The sequence below is a fragment of the Papaver somniferum genome, chromosome 1, assembly GCF_003573695.1.
Source record: "Papaver somniferum cultivar HN1 chromosome 1, ASM357369v1, whole genome shotgun sequence".
Taxonomy (NCBI): domain Eukaryota; kingdom Viridiplantae; phylum Streptophyta; class Magnoliopsida; order Ranunculales; family Papaveraceae; genus Papaver; species Papaver somniferum.
The window spans coordinates 30,720,184-30,747,622 of record NC_039358.1 but is presented as its reverse complement, the minus strand read 5'-3'; the positions used below and the strand labels follow the sequence as shown (position 1 = coordinate 30,747,622).

The window sequence follows — 27,439 nt, the reverse complement described above, 5'->3', positions numbered from 1 at the left end:
TCTGGTACCTTTGCTGTTTAAAACAAACAGATTTTCCAACCATTATCGTTTAAAACCGCAGATCTGTCGTATTAAGATGTTAGAACACATTTAAAACTCCCTCGTGTTATTCTTAGAGCTTCACTATGGATCGAAGGAATCAAGAAAATCCAATACCTCTGAACAGGGGAGTAATAGCTGAAATATCTTTTTCGTACCTTCGGTGTCGTGATCGCCCGCACTTAAGTTTAACTATGCTAACAGAACCGTTGTGGTCCCCTTTTTCCTCGACTGCTTATCGTCTTTTGCAGGAAGCTGACATGGAAAAAGTCAAAGAGGTAGGAAAAGGAAAGGCCCCATCAAAAGAAACGCTGAGGACCACACCAGTTGTGACCCGCAGTAAGCAGAAGGGTGAGAAGGCAAAGACAGCGACCCAGAAGTTGGACACAGCTGGGATCACCTCACCAATGAACGCCAGCACGATAGCAGTGGCAGCGGTCAAATCCCTTGCAACACAGGCTGATAAGACCAATCTAGCAACGGGATCACGCATTCATGAGCAATGTGCAGGGTTCGCAGAATCAACAATGCACCTGGCAGCCTTCGGAATGCCGCAGACAAATGATCAAAACCAGACCATTCCAACCACTCAGCCATTGCTAACGATGAATCAAACCATTGTAACACAAGGAGAGCCACCGATGAGGGTTACCGATCCCCCTGCCCCCCAAATCCATACAATCGACGAAGGTCGAACCATGGCGGTTGGAGGGCAGGGAAAGGTCGGGACACCAAACCAAGGATCGAATCGCTCCTCCCAATTGATGGCAGAGCTCGAAGAACTAAAGAAGAATCAGAAAACATACGCAGAAGCAGTGGCATTACTGGCTAGAGAAAACCAGGAGCTCAAAGATAAGACGGCAAACTAACATGACGAAGCTAATTCAAAAGCACCAGAGCCAAATCACGATCGAAGAATGGTCGTAACAAACGAATCCAATCCCGAGCCCTTGAACCGAGGAGACATCAGGGGAAACCGATCATCAGACCAAGTTCGATAGTAATGATCGAAGACCAGGGCAATCCACAGCAATAGCCGTCCATCACCGTGCGATAAAAGATCTTCGCGCTGAAATGATGGAAGAGATCAAGCAGCTGAAGGCCAAGAAAGGAGGTGGAAGATTAGAGGAATTCATGAGAGAAGCTAATACTACTCCTCTAGTCCCAAGCTTAGCCAAAGCTGAAATCCCCAAGAAATGTCTGATCCCAGCATTTGAATGCTACGATGGATCCAGCGATCCCGCGGCCCATCTTCGGTATTACAACCGTATGTTGGCCCGATGGGATCAGGACGACGTGGTCCTCTATAGATATTTCCGTTCAAGCTTGAAGGGATCGGCTCTGTCCTGGTTTGATAACCTACCTCCCAACTCCATCGGATCGTATGATCAACTCACCGAAAAGTTTTTAAGAACTTACATGTATAACAAGGTTGTCTACGCTGGGATGAACAAGTTATTATCATTAGCCATCAGATACAGGGAGACGACCTGGGAATACACGGATAGATGGCATAAGATATGCCATGCTATAGGGAATGTTGACCCAGTGTTCAGCATTAACTGCTTCAAGTGGGGTTTAGACAGGATGAGACCGTTGTTTGTCGAGATTCATGTGAGCGTACCCACGACGGAAGGGGATCTTCGAGTAATCATCAAAAAACACGCCAGGTTGGAAGAAATCCAACGAGAAAATCCGAGGTCTCATGATCAAAGATCTCATCGAACTAACTCCACAGAGAAGGCCAGTGGATCGAAAAGAAGTTCAATCGAACGCCCATACGAAGATATGAGAGGAAGAATAGAAGGTCCTCGAAACGATGATCGAAGATTCGAAGATCAAGTCTACACGAAGCTAAACACAAGTTACGCTCGAATCTTAAAAGAAATTAAGGGTCGAGAAAACTTGGAATGGCCATGGTCAAAAGGAAAGCAACCCCCAAGATCCGAAAAATCGAAGGAATACTGCGACTACCACTGTTTCAATGGGCACCCAACCGAGAAGTGCAAGAACTTGAAGATAATGGTCCAAAATCTTATCGACAACGGAGAACTGAAGCAATACATAAGGAAGGAAGATGCAGATGACAGGTCGAAACGAAGCAAACAAGTTCAACTTCCTGAAGGCAATCGAACACTAAACACCATTTCGTGTTCGGAAGACGCTGGACCATCTTTAACAACGCAGATTGGAAAAAGGTTGAGAAAGCAATTCGAAGACTACTGCGAGTTATACAAGATCGATGTGGTAGAGATATACGATCATGAGCAATGGATGTATGCACCGATCACTTTCGAGGCAGATGATGTGGAGGAAGACATCGAGGATCATAATGATCATCTGATCCTCACACTGCCCATAACAGGGTGCAACATCAAGAAAATCCTCATTGACGAAGGAAGTTCAGTCAGCGTCTTGTTTTATGATACATTCAAACGAATGGAGCTAAACGACGAGCAACCGATATCTTCGTACCACACCATTTATGGATTCAACGGGGCTCCTACGAAACCATTGGGGGACATTGTTCTACAAATAAATGCAAGACCGATGAAGATAGACAACCGTTTCAGCATGGTAGACGCTCCTTCCCCCTACAACGCTATCATCGGACGAAGATGGGCACACAAGCTCAAGGGTATAGCATCAACTTATCACCAGTGTCTTCGATTCCCATCACCCGAAGGGATAATGGAGATCAAGGGTGACCAGGTCACTGCTTGGGAATGCCAAGCTATGCAAAACCAGCTCAATAACGAGCTAGATGAGAAACAGAAATCCCGCAGAAGCCGGAACAAGGAAGCTGCCAAAGAAAAATCCATTGATTTGTACCTCGAAGGAATCGCAGAAAAAAGCCTGACGAAGGGGGGCGACGTCCAATGCGCTGAGGAAAGTACCTCAACGGCCAAGACGACAGAGGAGCCTACCAGATAGCAATTAAAGAACGTCCCTCTCCTAGGGGAACCTAAGCCTACATTTAGATATTTGGAACCCGCTAAGGAAATCAACATAGGGACAGAGAAAGATCCGAAAATGATCAAGATAGGAACTTTAATGAGCAAGGAAAGAGATCTATCCCTAACCAAACTAATCATAGAGTACGCGGATGTCTTCGCGTGGAAATTAGGAGACATGCCGGGAATAGATCCGAAGATAATTCAACATGAGATCCATATAAAACCAGGCACAACTCCTTTCAGACAGAAGGTACGCAAGACAGATCCAGAGTATCATCAGCCCATTGAGAAGGAACTCAGCAAGTTGCTAAAAGCAGGATTCATCAAGGAGGTGAAATACCCCACGTGGATTTCGAACATGGTCATCGTGCCAAAGAAAAACGGAGGGGTGAGAATTTGCATTGACTTCACCAACCTCAACAAGGCATGTCCTAAGGACAGTTATCTACTCCCTAGCATCGACCAACTGGTCGAGGATGTGGACGGATACGAAGAACTTTCCTTCATGGACGGTTACTCAGGATACAACCATGTTTTCCTGGCGGAAGAAGACCAACAACACACAACATTCTACACCCCTCACGGCGTCTATTGTTACACAAGAATTCCCTTCGGACTAAGAAATGCGGAGGCAACATATCAGAGGATGGTCGACGCTATCTTCAAACCGTGGATAGGGAATACGCTGGAGGTCTACGTAGATGATATGATGGTCAAAATTAAGCTGCGCGCGGATCATCACCAGGATTTGAGAGACATCTTTGAGGCTATGAGAAAGCACAACATGAAAGTAAACCCGGAGAAGTGTACGTTTGGTATTACTTCAGGGAAATTCCTTGGATACCTAGTAACTAAAAGGGGCCTCGAGGTCGATCCTACCAAAATCCAAGCCATCATAGAAATGCCATCCCCGAAGAACTTGAGAGAAGTCCAAAAACTCAATGGATCCCTAGCAGCGCTAGGGAGGTTTATCTCAAGATCATCAGATAGATGCAAACCCTTTTTCAACATCCTCAAGAAGGGATGCAAATTCGAGTGGACCCCTGAATGTGAGATAGCTTTCCAACAAATTAAGGAGTACTTGGAAACAATCCCCATTCTCCAGAAGCCGGATCTTAACGAAGTATTGGATCTTTATATAGCTGCAACCTATGACGCGGTCAGCGCAGTGCTGGTTAAAACCAATATGAAGATTGATCATCCAATTTACTATGTCAGCAAGACACGTAACCCGGCGGAACGGAATTACACGAATATCGATCAGCTCATTTTGGTACTAGTATGGGCAACTCAGAAGTTGAGAACCTATTTATTGACTCATTATGTTCGTGTCCCCTGCAAAGCACCGTTAGAGGATATTCTCAAAAGAACTGGGAAAGTTGGGAAGATAGCAAAATGGAACACACATCTCGACCAATTCAACATAATCCATGAGATTTAACATTCCCAGAAATCTCAAGTTTTGGCAGATTTCCTAGCGGACTTACCTCTGGACAATGATGAGGAAGTCCAAGGCATGCCAAAAAACGAAGATGGAAAAGACCCTGTTGATATTCTGGAACCTACAAACCAAAGGCAATGGGAAGTCTTCGTAGACGGGTCCAGAAATCAGGAAGGTGCTGGCATAGGCATCGTAATCACCACCCCCACCGGAGAAAGGATCGTCCATGCGCTGAGACTAGAGTTTAAGGGGCATACCAACAACATCGTCGAATATGAGGCTGTGGTACACGCTTTTCGTTTAATAATAGAAATGGGCTTAACCGAGGTACACTTTACAAGTGACTCACAGCTGGTCATACAACAAATCGGGGTAGAATACAATGTCTACGACGAAACCCTTTCAAAGTATATGGCGTTAGTCCAGACACTGGCTGCCCAGATACCGAACATCAAATTTTGGCACCTATGAAGAAAGGAACACAGACATGCCGATGCCTTGGCATACATTTCATCTATGTTAAAAGATGAGAGCGTGAAAGCTATCAAAGTATCCAGGGTATACGAAACTTCCATCATCCCTCAGCAATCCCTCGCCACACACCGTAAGGACAACGTTGGGGAGGACAACGTTGAGGATGATGTAGGGGAGGATATTGCCGACGGTTTCATGGAAGATGACATCATAACGAAAGCAAATGAGGATGAGTATTTTACCAAGGAAAAACATTGGAGATCTGAGATTCATCTTTACCTTCAAGAAGGTACTCTACCTGCAGACCTGAAACTAGCCAAGAAGATACAAGCCAAGGCAGGGAGATATGACCTCGGGCGACGGGATCTTATATAAAAAATATTTCCTCGGGCCATTACTACGATGCGTGTCAATAAAAGAGGGGCACCTCATTCTAAAAGAAATACATTATGGCGATGCAAGGAATCATAGCGGAATGAGATCGTTATCGGACATGGAAAAAATGTAGGGGTATTACTGGCCGCGTATGATAAGAGATGCAGCTAGGATGGCCAGAAGATGTGAAGAATGTCAACGGTTTTCCAGAAGGATCCATGCTCCCGCAACAAAGTTAAATTCTGTAGATAGCCCCTGGCCCTTCTCCAAATGGGGAATATACATTTTCGGACCCCTGATCGAAGGGTCATGGAAAATACGATTCTTAATCGTAGCCACGGACTACTTCAGCAAGTGGGTGGAGGCCAAGGCTCTGACTAGAATCCGTGACTCAGACGTATTCACTTTCATCTTCCAAAATATCATCTGCAGGTTCGGTATCCCAGCGGAAATCGTATCCGACAATGGCAAGCAATTACAAGGAAAAAACATAGACATGCTTTTCGACACTTTCAAAATCAAGAAGAACAAATCAACACCTATCTATCCCCAGAGCAACGGACAGGATGAAGCCACAAATAACACTATCGCCCTCATCCTCAAGAAGCAATTGGACGAACACAAAAAACGCTGGTGCGAACAACTACACAACGTCTTATGGGCATACCGAACCACGGGTCGGTACGCCACCGGTGAATCTCCATTCTTTCTTACCTACGGGGCCGAAGCGGTCATACCAACAGAAATCCTTATGCCAACAACGAAGACCGAGGCATGGGAAAATAACCTCACCACGGACATGATGTTGGAAAGGCTAGATGACTTGGAGGAAAGAAGGGAAGCAGCGTTACAAAGGATGGAAAACTACCAGCAAAAGTTAGCAAGGGAGTACAATAAAAAGGTTAAGCTTAGAAATTTTGTAGAATGGCAGTATGTGCTGAGAACTATACCCCAATACCAGCGAGAGAAGAAGTGGGGTAAACTAGCACCAACGTGGGAAGGACCATTTGTTATACACGACATTGCAGGAAATGGGGCATACTACCTGCGTAACCTCAAAGGAAAAATCCTCAGACACCCTTGGAATGCTAAATATCTCAAACCGTACTACCCATAATGCAGCGCAGCCCTGCACCTGCGTGAAGAGTACCGGAAGAAGAAAGCATCGTACTCGCTCGACATGTTTCTATCTCTGGACGAGGAGTAACAGCCCTCAATCTATCAATCAAAACGATCCAAATTTTTGAAAAATCTATCCATTAGGGAAAGTATTCACTTACAATCTCTCAAGACCCTCTATAAGTGTTTATAAGTGTAAAACCATGGGGGAGACATCCAGGAGAAAGATATACTCAACCACCTCTAAGGTAGAGGTTCAGCGGAATGGGTGTTTGTAAATATTTCAATAACTCACCACATATCCGAGAACGCTGCCTCGACCCCCACCGTCTGGGAATCCTCTGGCCCAGGATTAGCCAGCGGGGTATAGGTCCCAAGATGATCACGAAGGTGCACACCTTTTGCATCGCAACCAAACACTTTTATCATTTGAAATCTTATTAAGCATCTAATATATTAACTGACCAAATGTTGCAGGTAGGAAGAAAATTGTAAATATACCAAAAAGCGTTGATCTATTTCATGAAAGTTGATTACAAGATCGGGCAAAACACAAGAAAATAATATTATATCCAAAAAATGGCCCGAAGCCAAATAATCAACAAAGATCAACTTCCTAAATAAAGAAACCTATTTTCCCCTATATGACTCAGCATGATCAGTGGGATTCTTCTTCTGAGACGAAGTAACGCTCCCACCCGAAGAAGAACTAGAGGAGAAAGTCATAGGTTTTGGCATGGAGCGATGGGATAGTTCTTGACAATATTATGATCCCTTAAGAGGCCTTGCTCGACCAGTGTCAAGAACTTGTTGACCTCCTCGACCAACTGACAGCGAGGCTTGTAACCGATAACAGTAGCCTGAAGCTCAGATTGGGACAATAAAGCAGTCAACCGAGCCACTTCCTTAGCTGCCTCCGTCGCCGCTTCGTCACGAGAACCATCTAAACCTTTGTAATACGATGTCTGACTCTCCTTCTGCACTAGGGAAGATTGAGCCTCTTTAAGCTTTGCATTCGTAACAAGAAGTTGTCCCTCGAGCTCTACACAAGGAATAAACGCAGCGTATAAGGAATTAAAGATACGAATTTACACACCAAAAAATAAACATATACCTTCGACTATAGCCGAAGATGCCTCTAAATCATAAACAACAGCGTCGCGGACTTCAGCGAGAAAATCGAACTCATCGGATATTTTCTTATAATCCAACTGAAGATTTGAGAGAGCATATTGACTCTCATCTAACTCTACCTGCTTCATTGAGTCTTGGTGATGAAGGTGGTTAACTTCATCATTCATTTTCTCTATCCCTTTATTAAGACTATTCATGTTCTTCTCGAGATTCCTCTCAGACTCGACCATACGGGCAACGTCAGCACGAGAAGCAGTCAAAGCATTGCTAAGAGCATGGTCTTCGGCCCTAGCATCGTCTCTCTTTCGAACGAGCTGCTGTATATAATTAGTAACCTCAAGACTATGAGAAGAACAAGCTTGATGTAGCTCCCTCTCTAACTGATCTACCCTAGCCTCCAAGCTAGAGGCATGTTCAGTGGCCTCACGAAGAATATTCTGCATATCAATAAACTGGGCTTTCCTGGCCCATAACCCCTCTAGCAGCTTGTTATGATCTTCGGCCCTAGCATTCCACCTGGTGGCTTCACTCTTGATCTTCTCCACTAACCCCTTGATATGAGAGGCAAGCCGGACCCTCTCCTTCCGAAGCCACATCAACTCTTCGGCGTCACCCGCTGGAGAGAGGGTGGGACTCGGACAGAACACCAAGAAGACGAAGGTAAGATAATGAAGAGAACACGAACCTTTAACTGACGAAGAGCCCTTGCGAGCTTCCTCCAACTCGCTGCGAACAAGAACCAAGTCCGTTCGAAGCTGCTCTTCCATAGCACCCAGTTGCTCTTTCCCTTTCAATTTGTCCTTCAAATCCTGAATCTCTTTATTCTTAGCAGAGATGAGAGACTCAGCGATGCTCAACTCCTCTTCCCGGTGACGAAGCTTGGCCTCAAGCTTAAGGGCTTTGGCCCTGAAAAACTGGTACAGAGTATGGTTGCAATGCTCACTCCTCATCATCTGATGGAGCAAAGTAGAAGTCAGATTTTACGCTCACGAAAGAGTGATCAATAAGAGATCTAAAGAACATTCCGCGAGTACCCGTTGTTGAGGAAAACCATATTGATAGCCATCAGTAATGGCCATCATCTCAGCAACCGATGAAGGAGGATCAACCATGAGTTTAGAAGAAGAACCCCTTAAATCTTTGTCCCACATTTCTGAAACCTTCCCTTCGGGAGTCATCTGCATCATCTGACGAGTAAAGGCATCAGATTTTTTCTCACCAGGAACCAGTGGTGCAGGGTGGGGCACGAACATCATCTTGCTCTTCATCATCCAATCAAGGATTACATCGTCACCTTTAGGCGTCTGCAACTGAGGAAATTCCTCTGAGGATGAATCGATGATAGTACCTTCGACGACAACTCCTTTTTCCTGTATCAGGATTACCTGTCACTACAGAAGTTTTTTGAACCTCCTTCTCCTTGCCATCAAGAGCTTATGCATCTTCACCAACAGAACGATTCTCCTCCCCAACAGTCTGTCACCCGTACCGATGGGGTCACCACCCATCACGTCGCCAAGAACATCCCAATCATCGTTGGGAGAAATAAGAGATAAATCCTCTGCCAAATCCATCGCAACGCCCATATCAACCGGCCCATGCAAAGAGTAAATCTTTTCAAAAGAAAACTCTTGGGTAGATATAGGAATCGAAGATTGAGGACCCGCTCCATCATTACCGTGACTAAGAGTGGGGGGGAGGACCAAGGACTCCACCAGGGGAAACTTCTTGCTGCACACCTCCCCCAACGACATCTTCATGTTCCTTAGCACCATCATCAGGAATAACGTCTTTCTCAGCAGAACCATCACCATCATGCTTGGAATTTTCGTGCTCATGGGGGGAAGTACTGGTACGTTCTTTATCATCGGACAAGTCATCCTTAATAAAGTCTTCCTTCACTGGAATATTCACCTCATCAGGCATTTTCGGCTCTTCAGCAGCAGCGGTAGAGGATTGAACGGGTCCATGCTTTTTCTTCTTCGTTGCCTAAAAACCAATATGTAGTGAGTCCGATGAGTTTTTCTCCTCATTTTGACTAAAATGTCAAATTCAACAGAAAAGGGGAAAATGCACGGACTAACAATAAACCATACCTTGACGGTAGCGGAACTCTTCGGAGGAAGATCAGAACTCTCCTCCTCATCCATATCAATAACGTCGCAGGCATATTCAAAGTTCATCCCCTCAAAGTTTAATCGCCACGGACAGAAATCAACATAGCGAGAGGGAGGAGTTTCACGAGCCTTGCTACCAACAACGGGAAGCCAATCACGTGGACCAGGTGTCCAACCGTAAGCCCAAGGACCAATAACCTCAATAACGGTAGCATGCCACTCATATTCATGATCACGTTGAATCCTCTCACGATTAGGAAAAAGCATCCGCTGGCTTGACTTTTCGGTACCAGGAACGTATTTCAGCTTGTTACCACACACATAGCTTAAAAGACGAACACCACAACTAGGTGTCGTAATAGTACGAAGACCAACACTCCAAGGCTTGCGGTTCCTCCCATTAACATAATCTCCGAAATAGCTATTAAAGTTCTTAGGAGTATACCATCCCCGCTCAGATGGGTTAGGAACATGGCAGGTCATCGTTGTTTGCCCCTTGCTACGGAGATAACATTCCTTGAGTGCACGAAGATAATTCCCGGTCAGCTGCACCACGGAACGACAGTGTGTATAGGAAGTATAACCATCACGATTAGCCAAGGCGTCATAATAGAAAGAATCGCCAGATTTATACAAAGGCAACATCAACCCGGCCTCGAAGGCCCCCACCGTAGTAAGCAGATGATACTTATCGTACTTGTAGCTTGATATCATCTCAAAGGTAAGATCATCATCAGGGGCATAAAATCTAACATCAAGAGGTTGGATATTCAGTGGCGGCTCAGTGAGACGATGAGAAGTAGGTGGTACCGCTGTTGACCCAGCCCGTTGGGTATCCGCGGGATGACTAACAACGTACCTTGACCCTTGAGATCCCCTCTCTTGATCCCCCTTCTTAACATAAGAAGTTCTAGAACTTGGGGAAGAATAGGTCCTCTGGGAACGAATATCTGGGTGCGAAGACCTAGATGGACCTCCTTCGGGCGGACATATATCTGGGTCCCTAGGAGGAGTCCCATGAGGGCTCGGTGGCGGAGTCTGGTAGGGATCCCGATGATGATCAGCCATATCTACACGTATAAGGCATGAAAACAACACGAAGAGTCAACAAAAGAAACTATAAGGATCAAAAAGTGCAACTTTTCAAGTTTTGTGAACCCATCATGAACATCAGTTGAAAACCCTAGAAGAGAGTATATAGCGGAGAACCCTAGGTAGGTTGCAAACGAAAGAAGTAAATCCACAGAGCAAGAAGTTTATAGGTTTATTGATGAAGAACAGGGGAAAGTATATATATTTTCGTACAATTGTTCTTCATCACTAAACCAATAATACAACAGCAGAAAATCAAAACAAACGCAACTGAAAGAAGAGTGCAAAACCCCGTACCCGCGATTCAAGCTTACAAAGGCGAGTAACGAAGGTAGCGACAAGCGGACAAAACTTTGAAAAATCCTAGGATATCCTGCTCCTTGCAGCACCAGTAGTAAAGAACTAAAGAACAAAAGAAAAGAATAACAGAAGAGGATGAAGAGTCAGAGAGTTGAAGATTGACAGAAGAAAGAGAGAGTGAAAGAGAATGTGGATTTATTTCAAAATTAACTCTCTCCCACCATTTATAGCACCAGGAATATTGAGACCAACCCACGAATCGAGAAGAAGTTATTGCAAGGGCGTGGGGAACATGCCCTAAAATCCAGGGGAAGTTATTGAAGATAGATGGGAGGACTATGACGACAGTTATCTTCTAACCTTGACTAAACCCCACATTAGAAGAAAAGAGACAAATTGTATGCACATAATCCATCTCTCGACATGTATCCAAAGATCTACACGTGGAAGGCATGCAGACCACTATACCAAGGGGAACTGAAACTACGAACCACCGAGAAGTAGGGAAAGATTCCCTAAACGTTACTTTACCTAATCTCAAGGATAACTCAAAGATCGACGGTAGGGGTTAAACATACTGACATGGGTGTGATGGGACCTGCAGACAGCTGACTGTCGCACGCAGACGACCCAACCACCCACATTAAATGCCCTAACCATAGGGTACGTGTCAAGATATCTAAGGAAGAGTAGGCATCGATCCAGCAGTATCAACAACAGTCGCTGGGGGCATCGGTTCGGAACGAAGACACCAGCGGGATTGACACAGAGAACAAGAAGATAAGATTTCAACGGTCTCTGACAAGAGATCCCGCATATTTTCCCTATAAATACCCCCCTCCTCTGAGAGAGAGGGGGGCGACCAATCTGTAAGAGTGAAGAGAGAACTAGGAGAGAGAAATATGAAGAGTAAGTATGATTTCCATTTCCTCCATTATCGTATTTCACTTAAAGTCATTCGACTTCATATGTAACCCTTCAGCGCATAGTGAAACTCAGCACCCCGTGGATGTAGGTCTTAGTGCTGAACCACATAAATCTCTGTGTTATTTACATTTCAACATCGTATCTACATTTTATTACTTATATCTGGATTGGTCATGCTTCGTAACCCTGTGGGATGATTGATCTAACTTAATCTCGACTAGACAATGACGAGTCCGAAGACTCTGAGTCGATGAGTCATCGTGTTTATGCTATTTATAACCGTCATATTGTGTATAACGTCTTTCATTTATGAATGCGAACATTGTCTGTGGATACGTGGATACCTTCGTGATTTATGGGTTCACATTGGTCTTGATCCCATACCAAATATATTCTGGGATTTGGTTTTGGTCCGGCTTTTACTCTTTAGTCCGTCTCACTGTGTCTCGTTTCTAGACCATATTTATGGTTTTGATCGCCTACTGTGGTTGCTCTTAGCAGCCTTATCGCCTAGATGCATAATTCATTTGGTCATCTTCTGTGCCTTCTGAAATACCTGAAGTTGATTGAGTTTCTATGGTTGTTGAAATAATAGAATTAATGCTAGTAGTTTCTGCTGGATTGCTAGAACTTGACCCAGCTTCAAATACCGAACTCAGACTGGTATTTGAATCCACGGTGTTATGAAGAGAGACACTTAATGTCATAGCCTGCAATATTCAGGAAGCGGGAGTGAGATTGTTTGGTTGTGCAGGATGTATACCCTGCAATATTCGAGAAGCTATAACACTTACGGCTACTCATATTTGAGTAACCGAGCGCCATGAATAACAAGCATGAGGCATATGTGCGCTTCACATTGGGATAAAGCATGGTTTGGTAATCTGGAATCTTGATCTAGCTATAAAATAAGAAATGGTCTACATTGTACCTGTTCAATTCCCTTGCACGCACTGAAAAATCTTTGAAGTTGATCACCATAAGATGCAGAAAAAAATATATGCTTTGTCTCTGTCAGGCACGCACAAAAAAATAAAAATAATAAATTAAGGTACTGCCGGAAACTCTGAAGACATAATTCATTATCTTATAACCCCCTCACTGCATGGCGTCAAACCTTGCATGTGCACGCCCCCACAACACACACCCTTCACAAATACAATAGTCACAGATACATGGTATATCAAAAAATTGGCATTTTAAAAAATAAGACTCACTCGAGGACTTGCCAACAATAACTACTGAAAGTTCTGTATGATGAAAGTTCGGTTCTTCAAGCTTGGCCTCCCAAAGTGAAATAACTTCACGAGGAGTGGTATCCTGTTTATTCATGAAAAAGATCATTGTAAGAAATGTAGCCGCAATGCCTACTTTAATGGTAAAATGAGATTCCAAACTCTTTATATATATACTTTTTCTATGTTAGTCGACTGTGCTATGTATTTCCTGTGGACTGTAATATATGCGAAGCTCCAACTTAGCACCAGATTGACGAGAACCATACATAACCACAGCCCAACTGGTTCAACATTATCATGAAAAGTAATTTTAAGAAAGATAACTTCTATGCAAAATGAAACGCAAACTTACGAGGACTAGGATCACAAATGTGAGTCATATAAGATTTTATTTTATATACATAATGGTTGGATCTTGAACAAACATGATAATCACATCATAAGCATAGTTGTGTTAAGAATTAAGGGTACCTGAGAATGCCATTGATTTAATCCAAGATGTCCTCCAAGAACACTCCTAGCACAAAATAGTTTGTAGAACTTTTGGTTTCTCCTTCTTGACCCCTTTTGTGTAATGAAATAATAATAATTCATGAACCCAATTCTGATGGTAGAAGGAGGACCAAGGTTCATAGGATTTAGAATTTACATTTAATCTCGACCGTCCATCAAGGAAGAGAGAATATGAAAGGACCCCCATATTTGTGACCAAAATGTTTAGCCACATTCTAAATTAACCAAAGATATCATATGTCCCAACAAGATATTTCTAATGTAGAAATATTCTTACATTCTCTCACTGGTCCATGTGATAATATATTTAACGGTTAATCGTAGAAAAACATAAGCGCGCATAATTGCTAAACAAATATAATGGTTAAACGTAATACCACAACCAAGTAAATTACTTATGCGAGTCATGGCGGTGGCACGTTGTCTTGTTATCAACATGTTCCCTTCCATGTACCACAACACAAGCAAATTACTTAATCAGACCTTAAATAGGGATATCATAATAGTCCAGTAATGTCTTCAAAAGAAAACAATTTCTGTAACATCATCCAATAACATAAAAGTATACTAAAGTGGATACCGAAATAAGTTCAGAATAATAACAATAATAAGATCTCAATATGTGTTCAAACATAAGCAAAAGTCTAAGTGAAACTAATTATTTGTTACTCCCTCAAGACCCATGTTTCCAACATGTTACAGAAAGGTCTTGGGAGGTAACGCTTTCGTAAATGCATCTGCAATCATAAGTTTTGTGCCTATGTGTTCAATGAACAACTTTTTCATCTGAACAACTTGTTTCACGCATAGATACTTTAGATCCACGTGTCTTGAACCCTTAGTATATCTAGCGTGCTTTGAAAAGAATACTGCTGCGGCACTATCACAGTAAAGTTTCACTGGTGCGGAGGCAAAATGTAGGTCTCCAAACATTGAGACGAAATTCCGCAGCCATGAATAGTGATTTGTAGCCTCATAACATGCTACAAATTCAGCTTCAATTGTTGAGCCAGTGAGAATATACTCTTTTGCACTTTTCCATGATATTGCTCCTCCAGCTAATAGAAAAAGATATCCAAAAGTGCTCTTTCGAGTATCATTACATCCCATGAAATCGGAATCTGAATATCCAACCAACTCAAATTGATCTGACTTCGAAAATGTGAGACGATGATCCTTCGTGCCTTGCAGGTATCTCAAAACTTTCTTTGAAGCTTTCCCGTGTTCCATTCCAGGATTCACAAGGTATCTTTCCAGCATACCAACTATATAGCTGATATCTGGTCGTGTGCAAACTTGGGCATACATTAAACTTCCCACCACATAAGCATAAGGGATTCTATCCATTTGTTTACGTTCCAGTTCTTTCTTAGGACAAAGATTGAGTCCAAAATTGTCTCCTTTAGAAACCAGAACTATACTTGGCTTATATGTACTCATCTCAAACCTCTCTAGAATTCTTTCGATATATGCTTTCTGTGAGATTGATAATGTTCCAAGTGATCTATCACGTGATATCTCTATCCCAATCACATAAGAAGCCTAGCCCATATCTTTCATTTCAAAATTCTTCGAGAGATATTCCTTAGTTTCGTGCATAAAACCAAAATCACTACTCGCAAGTAATATGTCATCTACATACAATACCAAAAATATGAACTTCCTCCCACTGATCTTGAGATATATGCATGGATCTACAACATTTTCTTCAAAACCAAATTTTTGAATGGTTTCGTTGAATTTTAGATACCACTGCCTGGAGGCTTGCTTAAGTCCATAAATTGATTTCTTAAGTTTGCAGAACATGTGTTCCTGTCCTTCTAAGACAAAACCTTCAGGTTGACACATGTAAATATCTTGCTCAAGCTCACCATTCAGAAAAGTTGTTTTCACATCCATTTGATGTAACTCAAGGTCATATTGAGCTACTAATACCTGGACAATTCTGAGAGAGTCGTTCTTTGACACGGGAGAAAAAGTCTCTTTGTAATCAATGCCATATTTCTGAATGAAACCTTTGGCTACAAGTCTAGCTTTATAACATTGAATATTGCCATTAGCATCGCGTTTGGTCTTAAAGACCCATTTACACCCGATTGCTTTGTGCCCTTTAGGCAATTCAACGTATTCCCATACTCCATTATCATCCATCGATTTTTTCTCTACTTTCGTAGCATTAATCCATTTATCAGAATTACTACACTTGATAGCTTGTGAATAAGAAACTGGATCTTTCATAATCCCTAAATCAAAATCCGATTCTTGTAGATAAACCACATAATCATCAGAAATAGCCCTTTTCCGTTCTCTAGTATATCTTTTTAAGGATACTTCTTGTGGTTGTTCTACAATATCTTCAGTGGCAATAGTCTCATCATGAAGCTCCAGTGACGTTATTTGTGTTTCTCCCTCATCAATCGGTTCTACAACCGAAGGAGTCACAATATCTGTAGAAATCTGAGGTAAAGGGATTATTACTCTGATTTCTTGAACAGATTTTTCTTGCACTGGTGTACTCACACTAACTTCGCCATCCTTGATGAATTTTGCATTTCCAGTTTCATTAATTCTCATACTATGGTAGGACAATAAATAATATACCCCTTGGATTTTTCAGGAAAACCAATAAAGTAACCGCTAACAGTTTTCATATCCAATTTCTTTTCTTTGGGATTATAAACTTTTACTTCTGCTGAACAACCCCAAACTTGCAGGTGTTTTAAACTAGGTTTCCAGCCCTTCCACAGTTCAAAAGGAGTCTTTGGAACTGCTTTGCTTGGAACTCTATTTAAAGTGTACACAGCATAACGAAGAGCATACATCCACAAACTTAAGGGTAAACTCGCATGACTAATCATGCTTCTAACCATTTCCATTATAATACGATTTCGCCTTTCTGCTACACCATTCTGCCAAGGTGAACCTGCCGTTGTGTATTGAGCAACAATTCCAAGCTTTTGAAGAAGTAAAACGAAAGGTCCAGGATGTTGTCCTGTTTCGTCATACCTTCCATAATAGTCTCCACCCCTATCAGACCTAATGATTTTCACCTTCTTTTCTAATTGCCTCTCAACTTCGGTAATGAATTGCTCTACAACATTCATAGCTTGAGATTTATCATGCAATAAGTAAAGATAACAGTAGCGTGAAAAATCATCAATAAAGGTGATAAAATATTTTTCTCCTCCAAAAGTTGGAACGTCGAAGGGTCCACAAATATATGTATGTATTATTTCAAGGAGTTATGAACTTCTTGTGGCACCATTCTTTGTGTGTTTTGTCATCTTTCCTTAATACAATCCACACAACTCTTATAATCAGTAAAATCTAGGTTTTGTAGAATCCCATCTTTTACCAATATTTGAAGCTTTTCATGAGATATATGTCCCATCTTCTTATGCCACAAGAATGAGGAATTACCCTCAACATGTTCAGTTCTATCATTATGATGCATGGTTAAATAGGTTCCAGGTATTGATGATGAAGATAAATTTAACTTATAAAAACCATCAGAAAGATAACCAGAACCAATAACTTTAAAATCTTTAAACAAACTGAAACATCCATTGGAAATTTGAAATTGAAAACCTTGTCTATCTAGTTGAGAAACTGAAATTACCTATATTGTGAGAAATAGTTGGAACATAAAGAGTGTTTTCCAAATCAAGAAAGTATCCATGATCTAGAATCAGACGATAGGTGCCTACAGCATTAACTGGGGCTTTATTGACATTTCCCATAAAAAAGAAGTTTTCATCCTGGTTTGTGATTTGGGTTGAAAGGTATCGCTGCATCGAATTAGAAACATGAACATTAACACCAGAATCAAACCACTATGATAAAGAAGATTCTTTAACAGTCAAATTTGTTTCAAAATAGCTTACGAATCCCAACAGATTACCTTTCTTTTCGAACCATTTTTGACGTTTAGTGCAATATTTCTGAAAATGACCAGGTTTCTTACAGAAACAACACTTATTGTCATCTTGCTTTGCCTACTTCTTTTCAGGTTGATCAGAATTATTCTTTGGTGCTCCCTTATTTCCCTTTGCAGGCTTGCGCTTATTGTTCACTCCTTGATTGACGAAATGTGCTTGATTAAGCCCTTGCTGGTTTAGCCTAGCTTCCTCTTGAACCAGCATGTTTCCCAGTTCATTTGCAGTCCACTTTTCCTTAATAGTGTTGTAATGCACTTGAAAAGGAGCATATTGGGGTAGAAGCGAGTTGAGAATGAATTGGACAAGAAAGTTCTCATCCACAGTTAATTTCATCTCAGTGAGCTTAGCAGCAATGCTACGCATTTCTATCACGTGTTGGTGCATTGACCTTACACCGGTATACTTCATGGTGGTCAGGTCAGCCATCAACTTCCCAGCTAGAGACTTGTCCGCTGTCTTAAAGCGTTCCTTTACAATTTCCATAAAGTCCTTAGCATATTTAGGTTTGGGAAGCGATTATTTAATGTTTGCATCAATGTGCATTCGCATCAACTGTATGCTCAGCCTATCACATCTCTCCCACTTTTTCAAGAGATCCTTATCTTCAGTGGAACTCTTATCATCTATAATTGGCTTTTCAATTAGGAGAGCAAGGTCAATATCTTGCACACCCAAAGTGAACTCAACATTCTCTTTCCCTTCTGAGAAGTTGGTGCCATTGAAGAATGGGATAGACAAAGTATACGAATGCAAAGACTTAGAACTAGAAGCTGTAAAACATTACAAAGATACACAAAGTAAAACTCTCACACATAAAAATTAAGAAACTCATGTGGGTAGAATCTTAAATAAAACAACAATCATGTCATAAATTCGTAAATCATTCACATATATATTGTGAGAAATAGTTGGAACATAAAGAGTGTTTTCCAAATCAAGAAAGTATCCATGATCTAGAATCAGACGATAGGTGCCTACAGCATTAACTGGGGCTTTATTGACATTGCAAAGCAAAGACAAACATCTGTGGATATTATGCCTTTCATAGTTACATATAAAATCATAATATTAATTCAAACATGTGAATTAGAGCAACCTGTGGGAAACTTTTCATTCTAATATGTATGATTAAATATTTATTTCTTAATGTTTATATATACAAACACTTGAATAAACATCTCCTGTGGGTGATAATTATTCTCATGTGATTGCAAAAAACGACGTAGACTTACAATGACATGTTAATATAACATAATACTTTAGTATCACAGTGGTGATAGCTAAAGAGCATAAAATTCAAACATTTTAATAACCTATACATTTTCAAGTTAGACTACATTTGAAACCAAAATCAAACATTCAAAGTCAACATATAAAAGTCAACGATGAAAGTCAAACGGTCACTCAACATAAAGTTTAAGTCAACAGCGGAAATCAAACAGTCAACCCAAAGTCAAAGTCAGTCATGGAAGTCAAACAGGCACTGAAACAGTCAATGACGTTTTCACTTCATGTCACATTTTATGTCCGACCTTCCAAAACATGTACGCAAAACCTATTTGGGCCAAGCCCAAAAAATATCTAACAAACATTATAGTGAGCCCATACGTTACAGAATCAGGAAAATTGAAATTAATTTCATCGTAAATGTTGTTTGACCTAGCCGCATATGTTACAAGCATCACGTTTTGAGTAGTTACTCATTAATCATACAAAACAGACATGTAATCATGGATTAGTCACATCATATCAAGTCAAAGTTCGCACAAAATCATACTATCAAGATGGATCAATCATGCATATTTTTCTTACATATCGACTTGGATTTGATTTGAGTTAACCCAATATGCTTTTAAAACAAATACTACAGGTTATAATCAATGTGAGCCAAGCAACAGAATCACGGCAACCAAACATGTAGTTTCATGAGAGAACAGGAAACAGAAAAAAAAAGTAACGAATCAATTGATTAAGACATGTTCATGAAACTGTATGTATATTTTATTCATATACGAGGCAGAAGCATGAACAAAAAATAGCATACAAACATCATGGATAATCATGGAGTTCTAAACCAGGCTCTAGATGCCAAATATAAGATTTTATTTTATATACATAATGGTTGGATCTTGAACAAACATGATAATCACATCATAAGCATAGTTGTGTTAAGAATTAAGAGTACGTGAGGACGCCATTGATTTAATCCAAGATGTCCTCCAAGAACACCCCTAGCACAGAATAGTTTGTAGAACTTTTGGTTTCTCCTTCTTGACCCCTTTTGTGTAATGAAATAATAATAATTCATGAACTCAATTCTAATGGTAATAGAGTTCCTTTTATAGGTAGAAGGAGGACCAAGGTTCATAGGATTTAGAATTTACATTTAATCTCAACCGTCCATCAAGGAAGAAAAAATATGAAAGGACCCCAATATTTGTAACCAAAATGTTTAGCCACATTCTAAATTAACCAAAGATATCATACGGCCCAACAAGATATTTCTGACGTAGAAATATTCTTACAAGTCAAGCTAGTATGCAAAATAAAAAAGATCCAGTAAAATACCAATTAGAAAATAGGATGACTGGTACACCTACATTTTTCCTGGTAAGTACCATGGAGGATCAATTCCTTCATTATATGCTAGGTAATGTGCTTCACGGAGCAATCCACTGAAAAGGGATATATGATTCTAAAAAGCATTGAGTTGAAAATGCTGGAGAAAACATGTATTTAGAGGAGAAATTGACCGTCTTCAATGAACTGAAACTCTGGAACAAACTACTACCTAAATTGCATGGACAACATTGCCGAACGACAATCTCCTCGCGATATGAAGTGCAGAATTCGTACCAATGATCGGAGTTGAAACGATTCCTGAGAGAATTACAATGTTACACCACGTAACTATCCCAAAAGCGAATGATCTGGCGTATGTTCCAGTTACAGGAACATGATTGAAGTCCAAATACGGTTGCACTAATATAGAATTCCTTTCGTTATAAAGTTGTTAATACATACCTCCATGCGGACCATGTGCAAGAAGTACGTTAATGGTCTGGTCAAGGCCTCTCAATATTGCGTTACGTATATGAGTACACCCACGGGAGTCTAAAGTTGAACAGTATTAGTAAAGCATAAAGAGATCACTATTCGTGAAGTGATTTCTTTTAACAAAGGGAAATTGTTAATGAATAATCAGAACAAAAAGGAGCACATAAATGATCGAACGATTATTTACTGAGATCCTATAGCTAGTTTTAAGTAACTGATGATCTTCTTAGCTAACCATCCAAATTTTCAAAAATAACCGGACTAGCTTATAATCAAGTTTTAATTAAACGTCAACTATATGCAATTTGCATCTCGCATTGCTGCATGCGCACTCACAATTGGTTTCAATGTGGACTTCAGCAAGACTGCACATCACCGATCAAAATTGAGTCACTATGAAACTTCACTCGTCACCAATTTTATGAATAGGCTTACATACTAATTAGGGAAAATTGGGAAAATGTGCAATGTTGGAAATCTGCCCCAACATTTAACCACTCCGTCAAAAACTCGGTTAAGCCACATGTGTGAACCCACACACGCGATTAAAAAAACAAATACATCCTTCAAAATACACGGTTAAGGGTTCAATATCCAGGATTGAGGATTTAGGATTCATGTTTAAGGTCCTGGTGGTGGAGGCGGCGGTTTTAATGGTAGTTCTGGTGGTGACGGTGGCTTTACACATGTGACTTAAATGGTGGATGTCAAAGTTAACGAAATGGGGCATTTTTCCAACTACTTTTAACGTTGGGGCAGATTTCCAACATTGCATTTCATATTGGGGCATTTTTCCAATTTTTCCAATATGGATGCAAAACCCAGAATCTACTAGCTTCACAACTTTACCTGCATCTTTCCAGAGGTTAACCAAATTAGCTATAATAATCTTTACAAATGCATTTAAACTATATGTCATTCAACTAATCTGTTAAGCATGAACATTAGCATCACCTTCAATACTTCATTGGTCATTGGTTCGCAACAGAGTACGCTTATATACAGATCCAAAAGCAAGCATCTTTTCAAAAGAATTAACATTTCCACTAACAGATTTTGCAAGATAGATATTTGTGTAGATACAAAGTGTAGTATCTTACTAGTGGGAGAAGCATTCACATCACCACCAAGTTCAGTCAGTGTTTTGGCAACAATAATAAGTTTAGGATCCATGCATGCAACCATCAAGGGAGATGGTTGAAAGGGGTTTCAGTTGAAGATGTTATTTTTAACTGGAAACATAAATTTTTTGAACCTCCTTAGTTTGTTCCTTTTTGTTTCGTTTTTGGGTGAATCTTTTGTTTAGATTCAATTTCTTTGTCTCTGTTTCTTGAGACTTTGGATGTATATTTGTATGTTTTTCTTATTATTACAATTCCGTCCTTATCGAGCAAAAAAAAAAAAAGTAATTGATAAGGATCATAGAAGAGTCTTCCTTTGAAAATTTCAGCAACCAGAATTTGTTTTCTTGGTTTACTCAGCAACATCATACATTAAACAAGATTATTATATGACAAAGTCATAAGCAAGATCATATTGTTCAATATAGGTTGATGGCTGTGTCAAAGTTCCTTGCTATATATTATTTAAATTAGAGGTTATTATTTAGTTCTCAACCACTAGCTTGCTCGCCTTTGGACACCATTCCTCCATGGACGCTGTAGCCTCATTAACCACCACATACAACTGAGTCCTTAAACTACCTACCATGTTTAACATAACCTCTCCCAAAAGATAGAACATAACTACATAAGCGAAAAATACTAGTGTTTAGGGGTTATATGAAGCAAAAATTTTCTCATGGTTCAAAAAGTTATCCCAAAATTTGAGAATGTAACTAAATATTCGAACGGTAACTCTAAATCCGATTCTGTGAGCCAAATTTTGTTCCATGGTCTAAAATATGCGCTATGACTTACTCAAAAGCCCCATAATGATTGTAAATCCTTCTAAGTAAACAAAATCTGCCAATTTTTGTCCCGCGACTCAAAATGACCAAAACTAGGCAATTGGAGTGTAAAATCTGTATCATAATCCAGTAAAGTATGTGTTGAAATTTCCTTTAGTCCACTGAATGGTTGGACCCATGGCAAACGAGGGACCAACACGAATCTCTGAAGAAGAGGAAGAAGAATGAAATTTTTTCAGCTTCACGCGCCAAGAAAGTACTGGCCAAGCTTAATTTTTACCCTTACATAGAAGAAGGAACAATGGGCGGCTATAATGCTCCTTATTACTTATTACTCAAACATTGTAGATCCTAATAACTCCATCTATCTTTCTACGGCAAACAGGACAACCCCACTTCTTCATTTTGATTTCGTTCAAACAAGACACACATCCAACCATGTGACCACATGGAATACAAGCTCCCTCGCGCGGAGCATCAAAACATATTATACATGAGGTTGTATCACCTACATCATCAGTCAGCACTGCTCCGGTTTTTGCTGGTTTATGGTCAGCGGTTGTCGCAGTAGACATGTCGATAGGGCGGACATTGGTTGGTTCATGATGCCCACCAAAAATTATTGATGCATAACTCATTTTGTCATCTTCCATCTCTTCTGAAGGAATGCTAGTAGTTTCTGCCGGATTGCTAGAACTTTCTGAAAGGACTTTCTGAAAGGACAAACACTCCCACATTCCTAGTTTCCGCATAATGAACTTAAAATATGATATGGAAGGGCCGCTCCACTCATTACTAATTGGTTTTGAGTTGGATGTCCACAGACTTTATCATGGTATCAAAACTAGGTCTCATATGCGGGGTGTAGGACGAATTAGTAGCCGTCGTGATCCGAGTGGGCACATGTACACCCGTGACCGAATGACTGGTCACTCGTATGACCTGCACGTGGGGTGGACCGTGACCGATGTCACCTGCACACCCAAGACCCACACGTGCATAGGTCCACGTGTTAGGCCGAGTGACTGGGCTTACACGTGAGGGAGGGTGTGAAAGGACAAATAGTCCCACATCCCTAGTTTCTATCATGGTATCAGAGCAGGCTATTTGCGACGAGTCATTGTCCGCGCCTTTACTCCGTGTCACCCGATTTAATTGTCCACGTGTTAGACCCAACGAGGCTACACGTGAGGGGGCGTGTTGAGATTATTAGTCCCACATTGTTGGGCAATCTAAGATACTGTGGTTTATAATCTCTTAGGGCCTCTCCACTCATTGCCTATTGGTTTTGAGTTGGATGCCCACAGACTTTATCATGGTATCAGAGCTAGGTCTCATACGCGGGGTGTAGGCCGAATTAGTAGTCGTCGTGACCCGAGTGGGCACATGTACACCCGTGACCGAATGACTGGTCACTCGTATGACATGTACGTGGGGTGGACCGTGACCGATGTCACCTTCACACCCAAGACCGACACGTGCGTAGGTCCACGTGTTAGACCGAGTGACTGGCCTTACACGTGAGGGAGGGTGTGAAAGGACAAATAGTTCCACATCCCTAGTTTCCGTATAATGAGCTTAAAATATAATATGGAAGGGCCGCTCCACTCATTGCCAATTGATTTTGAGTTGGATGCCCGCAGACTTTATCAAACTTGACCCAGAACTCGGACTGATATTTGAATCCAGAATGTATTGTAACTGAAGAGATGCACTTAGTGCCATAGCCAATTCTATGTCTTCATCTTCTGAGGTCAAAGATGGTGGGTTTGCTGGAACTTGAGGGAGACTGTTTGGTTGTGGAGGATGTGCACCCTGCAAAATTCAGGAAACTTTATGGCTGCTCTTGTAATGAGAAAACCGAGGGCCATTGAAAAACACACATGATGCAGATGTGCGCTTCACACTAGGATACAGCATGAGCTGATGATGATCTTGATCTAGCTACACAATTAAGAAGCCATGCTTCCAAAATATCTCCATAACTCAAAAATTTTAGATAAAGAAATTTTCTACATTGTACCTGCTGAATTCCTTTGCATGCACTGAAAAACCTCTGAAGTTGTTGCTTGTCACCAAAAGATGTAGGGTAAAATAATTACTTTGCTTCTGCCAAGCAGACACAAAAACAATTTAGGTATTTTAAAAAAACTTTCAAAAAATACTTTATTTCCTAACCCCCTCGCTGCACGACATCAAACCACGCATGTGCACGCCCCACATAGACACAATCTAGCTCAATCGATTACATTCTATGATTTTCAATATAGAGAATTTACCTGATGACTTGCCAACAATGCCTACGGATGGTTGTGCATGATAAGGATTTGGTTTCTCAAGCTTGGCTTCCGCAAGTGAAATAACTTCACGAGGTTGGGCATCCTGTTTATTCATCAAAAAGATTTCTCTATCAAGAAATGCATAGTAATGAGGATGGAATAAGATTTAAAAAATAAAAAATACAGCGGTACTACCTGCTTGACAGGTTAAATGAGACTCGAAACTACGTCAGTCGGCTGAGCTCTATATTACCTGTGCACTGTGATATATACGAAGCTCCAACGTAGCACCAGATTGAGATTGACTAGAACAATAGATAATCACAGCCCAACTGATGCAACATTTTCATGAAATGTAGATTTAAGAAAAATAACTTCTATGCAAAATAAAATGAAAGCACGAGGAGCACAAATGTGAATCAAGCTAATAAAAAAGATCGAGTAGAAAACCACAAAGTTACAATTCTAGAAAATAGGATGACCAGTGTACCTACATTTTTCTGGATGAGTAGCATGGAGGATCGATTCCTTCAAGATGTACTGGGTAATGTTCTTCACGAAGCAATCCACTAAAAAGGGATATATGATTCTAAAAAGCATTGTGTTGAAAATGAAGAGAAAACACGTGGTCAGAAGAGAGATTGGCCGTCATTAATAAACAGAAACTCTCTATGAGAAAACTAATACCTCGATTTCCCGAACAACATTCCCGAACGACAATCTCCTCGCAGTATATCAAGTGCGGAGTATGTACCGTTGATTGGAGTTGAAACTGTTTCTGGGAGAATTACAATGTCATACATCAAATAATTATCCCAAAACGAATTGAATGATCCGACAACGTCTGTTCCAGTTACAAGAACATAACTGGAGTCCAAATACGGCTGCATTAATATAGATCTTCTTTGGTCGTAAAGTTGTTACTACATACCTCCATGCGGACGATGCGTAAAAAGTAACCTAACAGCCTGGTCAAGGCCTCTCAATGCAGCGTTACGTATAGGAGTACCTCCATGAGAGCCTAAAGTTCAACAGAATAAAGGTGAGAACCACGGAACACAAACTAATATGGATGCAAAATGCAGAACCTTACAAGGTTGTTCACAACTTCACCTGCGCTTTCTAAAGCTTATCAAACCAAATTAGCTAACATAATCTTTACAAATGCATTCAAACTATACATATGTCACTCGACTAACCTGTTAAATTGTTTGCAACAGAGACCACTTATATATAGAATTTGCAAGATAGATATCTATACAGAATACAAATTGTAGTATCTTACTAGGGGGGGAGGCATTCACATCAGCGCCAAGTTCAATCAGAGTTTTGACAACATTAATAAGCTTAGGATCCATGCATGCAACCATTAAGGGAGTATTTCCTTGTTTGTCAACCCACTTTTTTCAATGAACACAAAATTGCACGGTGGAAAAGACAAGAAATTCTCAACTGATAAATGATGAGACAGAATCACAAAACAAAAAAAAGCAAAAAGCAAAAGCAAAACCCTTTGAAATTGATAAAATTTTATACCTCAAGACCAACACCTTCCCGTCTAAGAGCTCTAATCTTTTCGATATTCCCTTTTTTGACTTGCTGATAAAGTAGCATGTCTTTTGGTTGTTGCTGCATAATGATCCAAGTAATCTCCAAATTGTTTTGGTTTTGTTGGGCAACACTTTAAACGCCCTGCAAAAAATTTCTCAATGTAGAATGTGAACACACAAACCACGAAGGCATCCGAATGCTCACAATCAATCATCATCATCTAAAGAGATTTGTGATGATGATATCCTAGTGTTGATTCCTTGGCTCAAAACCTTCGGGTTTATCATAGCCTCATCTAACAACTCCATGCGAGGCGTTTGCGCACGGGATATAAGTACAAACAAAGAAAGCAAAACGTATAAGTAAAGATCCATGGGGTTAAATAAATATAAAGTGCTGAAATGTAAACAAGACCAAGGTTTACGTGGTTCAGCACTAAGGCCTACGTCCACGGGGTTTGTTGTTTTACTATATTCTTCACGGTTACACGAATAGTCGAATGACTTTTGGGTTTACATGTTTCTCTCCTCTAAATGATTAACTTACACTTGTAATCTCTCTCTCTCTCCTTCCCTTCCTGATTTTTCCGATCCCCCTTCCTCTTGGTGGAGACGGGGTATTTATAAGGTTAGAATGTGGGACCCATCTCTGAAGGCCGTTGGAACTTTATCTTCTTGTGTCCTTGCGTCTATCACGCAGAGGTCTGCGTTTTTCCCCTTGATCCCGCAGATGCATCCTCGCTCGTTCCACAGGTTGATCGACACGTACACTGCTCAGAGTGTTTAATGTGGGTAGTTGAGGGGTCTGCTCGTGTCAGACAAGTGTCTTCTGCCCCTGTCACGTCCGTGTCAGCTAACTTTCTCTCCACCGTTGATCTTAGCTTCTCTTTTGGGGATGAGATAAAGTAACTCCTCGGGGTTTATTTGGTGTTTCGTAGCGCATCATGTTTTGATGTTTTGGCCTGCATGCTTTCCACGTA

General features: G+C 40.8%; 2 protein-coding genes across 2 annotated transcripts; one reads left to right on the top strand and one right to left on the bottom strand.

The window, feature by feature from the left end:
• The first annotated feature begins 1,113 nt into the window (after window positions 1-1,113).
• On the top strand, window positions 1,114-2,973 carry LOC113276500. The gene has a single exon (XM_026526137.1). The coding sequence runs from the start codon at window positions 1,114-1,116 to the stop codon at window positions 2,971-2,973; it is 1,860 nt and encodes a 619-aa protein (XP_026381922.1).
• A 19,992-nt stretch (window positions 2,974-22,965) lies between these two features.
• LOC113276344 (putative E3 ubiquitin-protein ligase XBAT35) lies at window positions 22,966-26,544 on the bottom strand. The gene is made up of 9 exons (XM_026525967.1): window positions 26,446-26,544; window positions 26,195-26,309; window positions 25,841-25,930; window positions 25,597-25,753; window positions 25,163-25,241; window positions 24,910-25,012; window positions 24,546-24,607; window positions 24,286-24,445; window positions 22,966-23,369 (listed from the first exon to the last, which is right to left on the bottom strand). Exons 1-9 carry the CDS (start codon window positions 26,542-26,544, stop codon window positions 22,966-22,968), a joined length of 1,269 nt encoding a protein of 422 aa, XP_026381752.1.
• Window positions 26,545-27,439: the final 895 nt, after the last annotated feature.

What these genes read in the sequence shown, in the direction of transcription:
- LOC113276500 (XM_026526137.1), top strand. Translation starts at nt 1,114, where the DNA reads ATGATGGAAGAGATCAAGCAGCTGAAGGCCAAGAAAGGAGGTGGAAGA.
- LOC113276344 (XM_026525967.1), bottom strand. Translation starts at nt 26,544, where the DNA reads ATGCAGCAACAACCAAAAGACATGCTACTTTATCAGCAAGTCAAAAAA. An exon ending in TGTGAATGCCTCCCCCCCTA is followed by an intron (nt 25,931 to 26,194) that starts GTAAGATACTAC and finishes GTTGAACTTTAG; the next exon opens with GCTCTCATGGAGGTACTCCT. An exon ending in GATCATCATCAGCTCATGCT is followed by an intron (nt 24,446 to 24,545) that starts GTATCCTAGTGT and finishes TGAATTTTGCAG; the next exon opens with GGTGCACATCCTCCACAACC.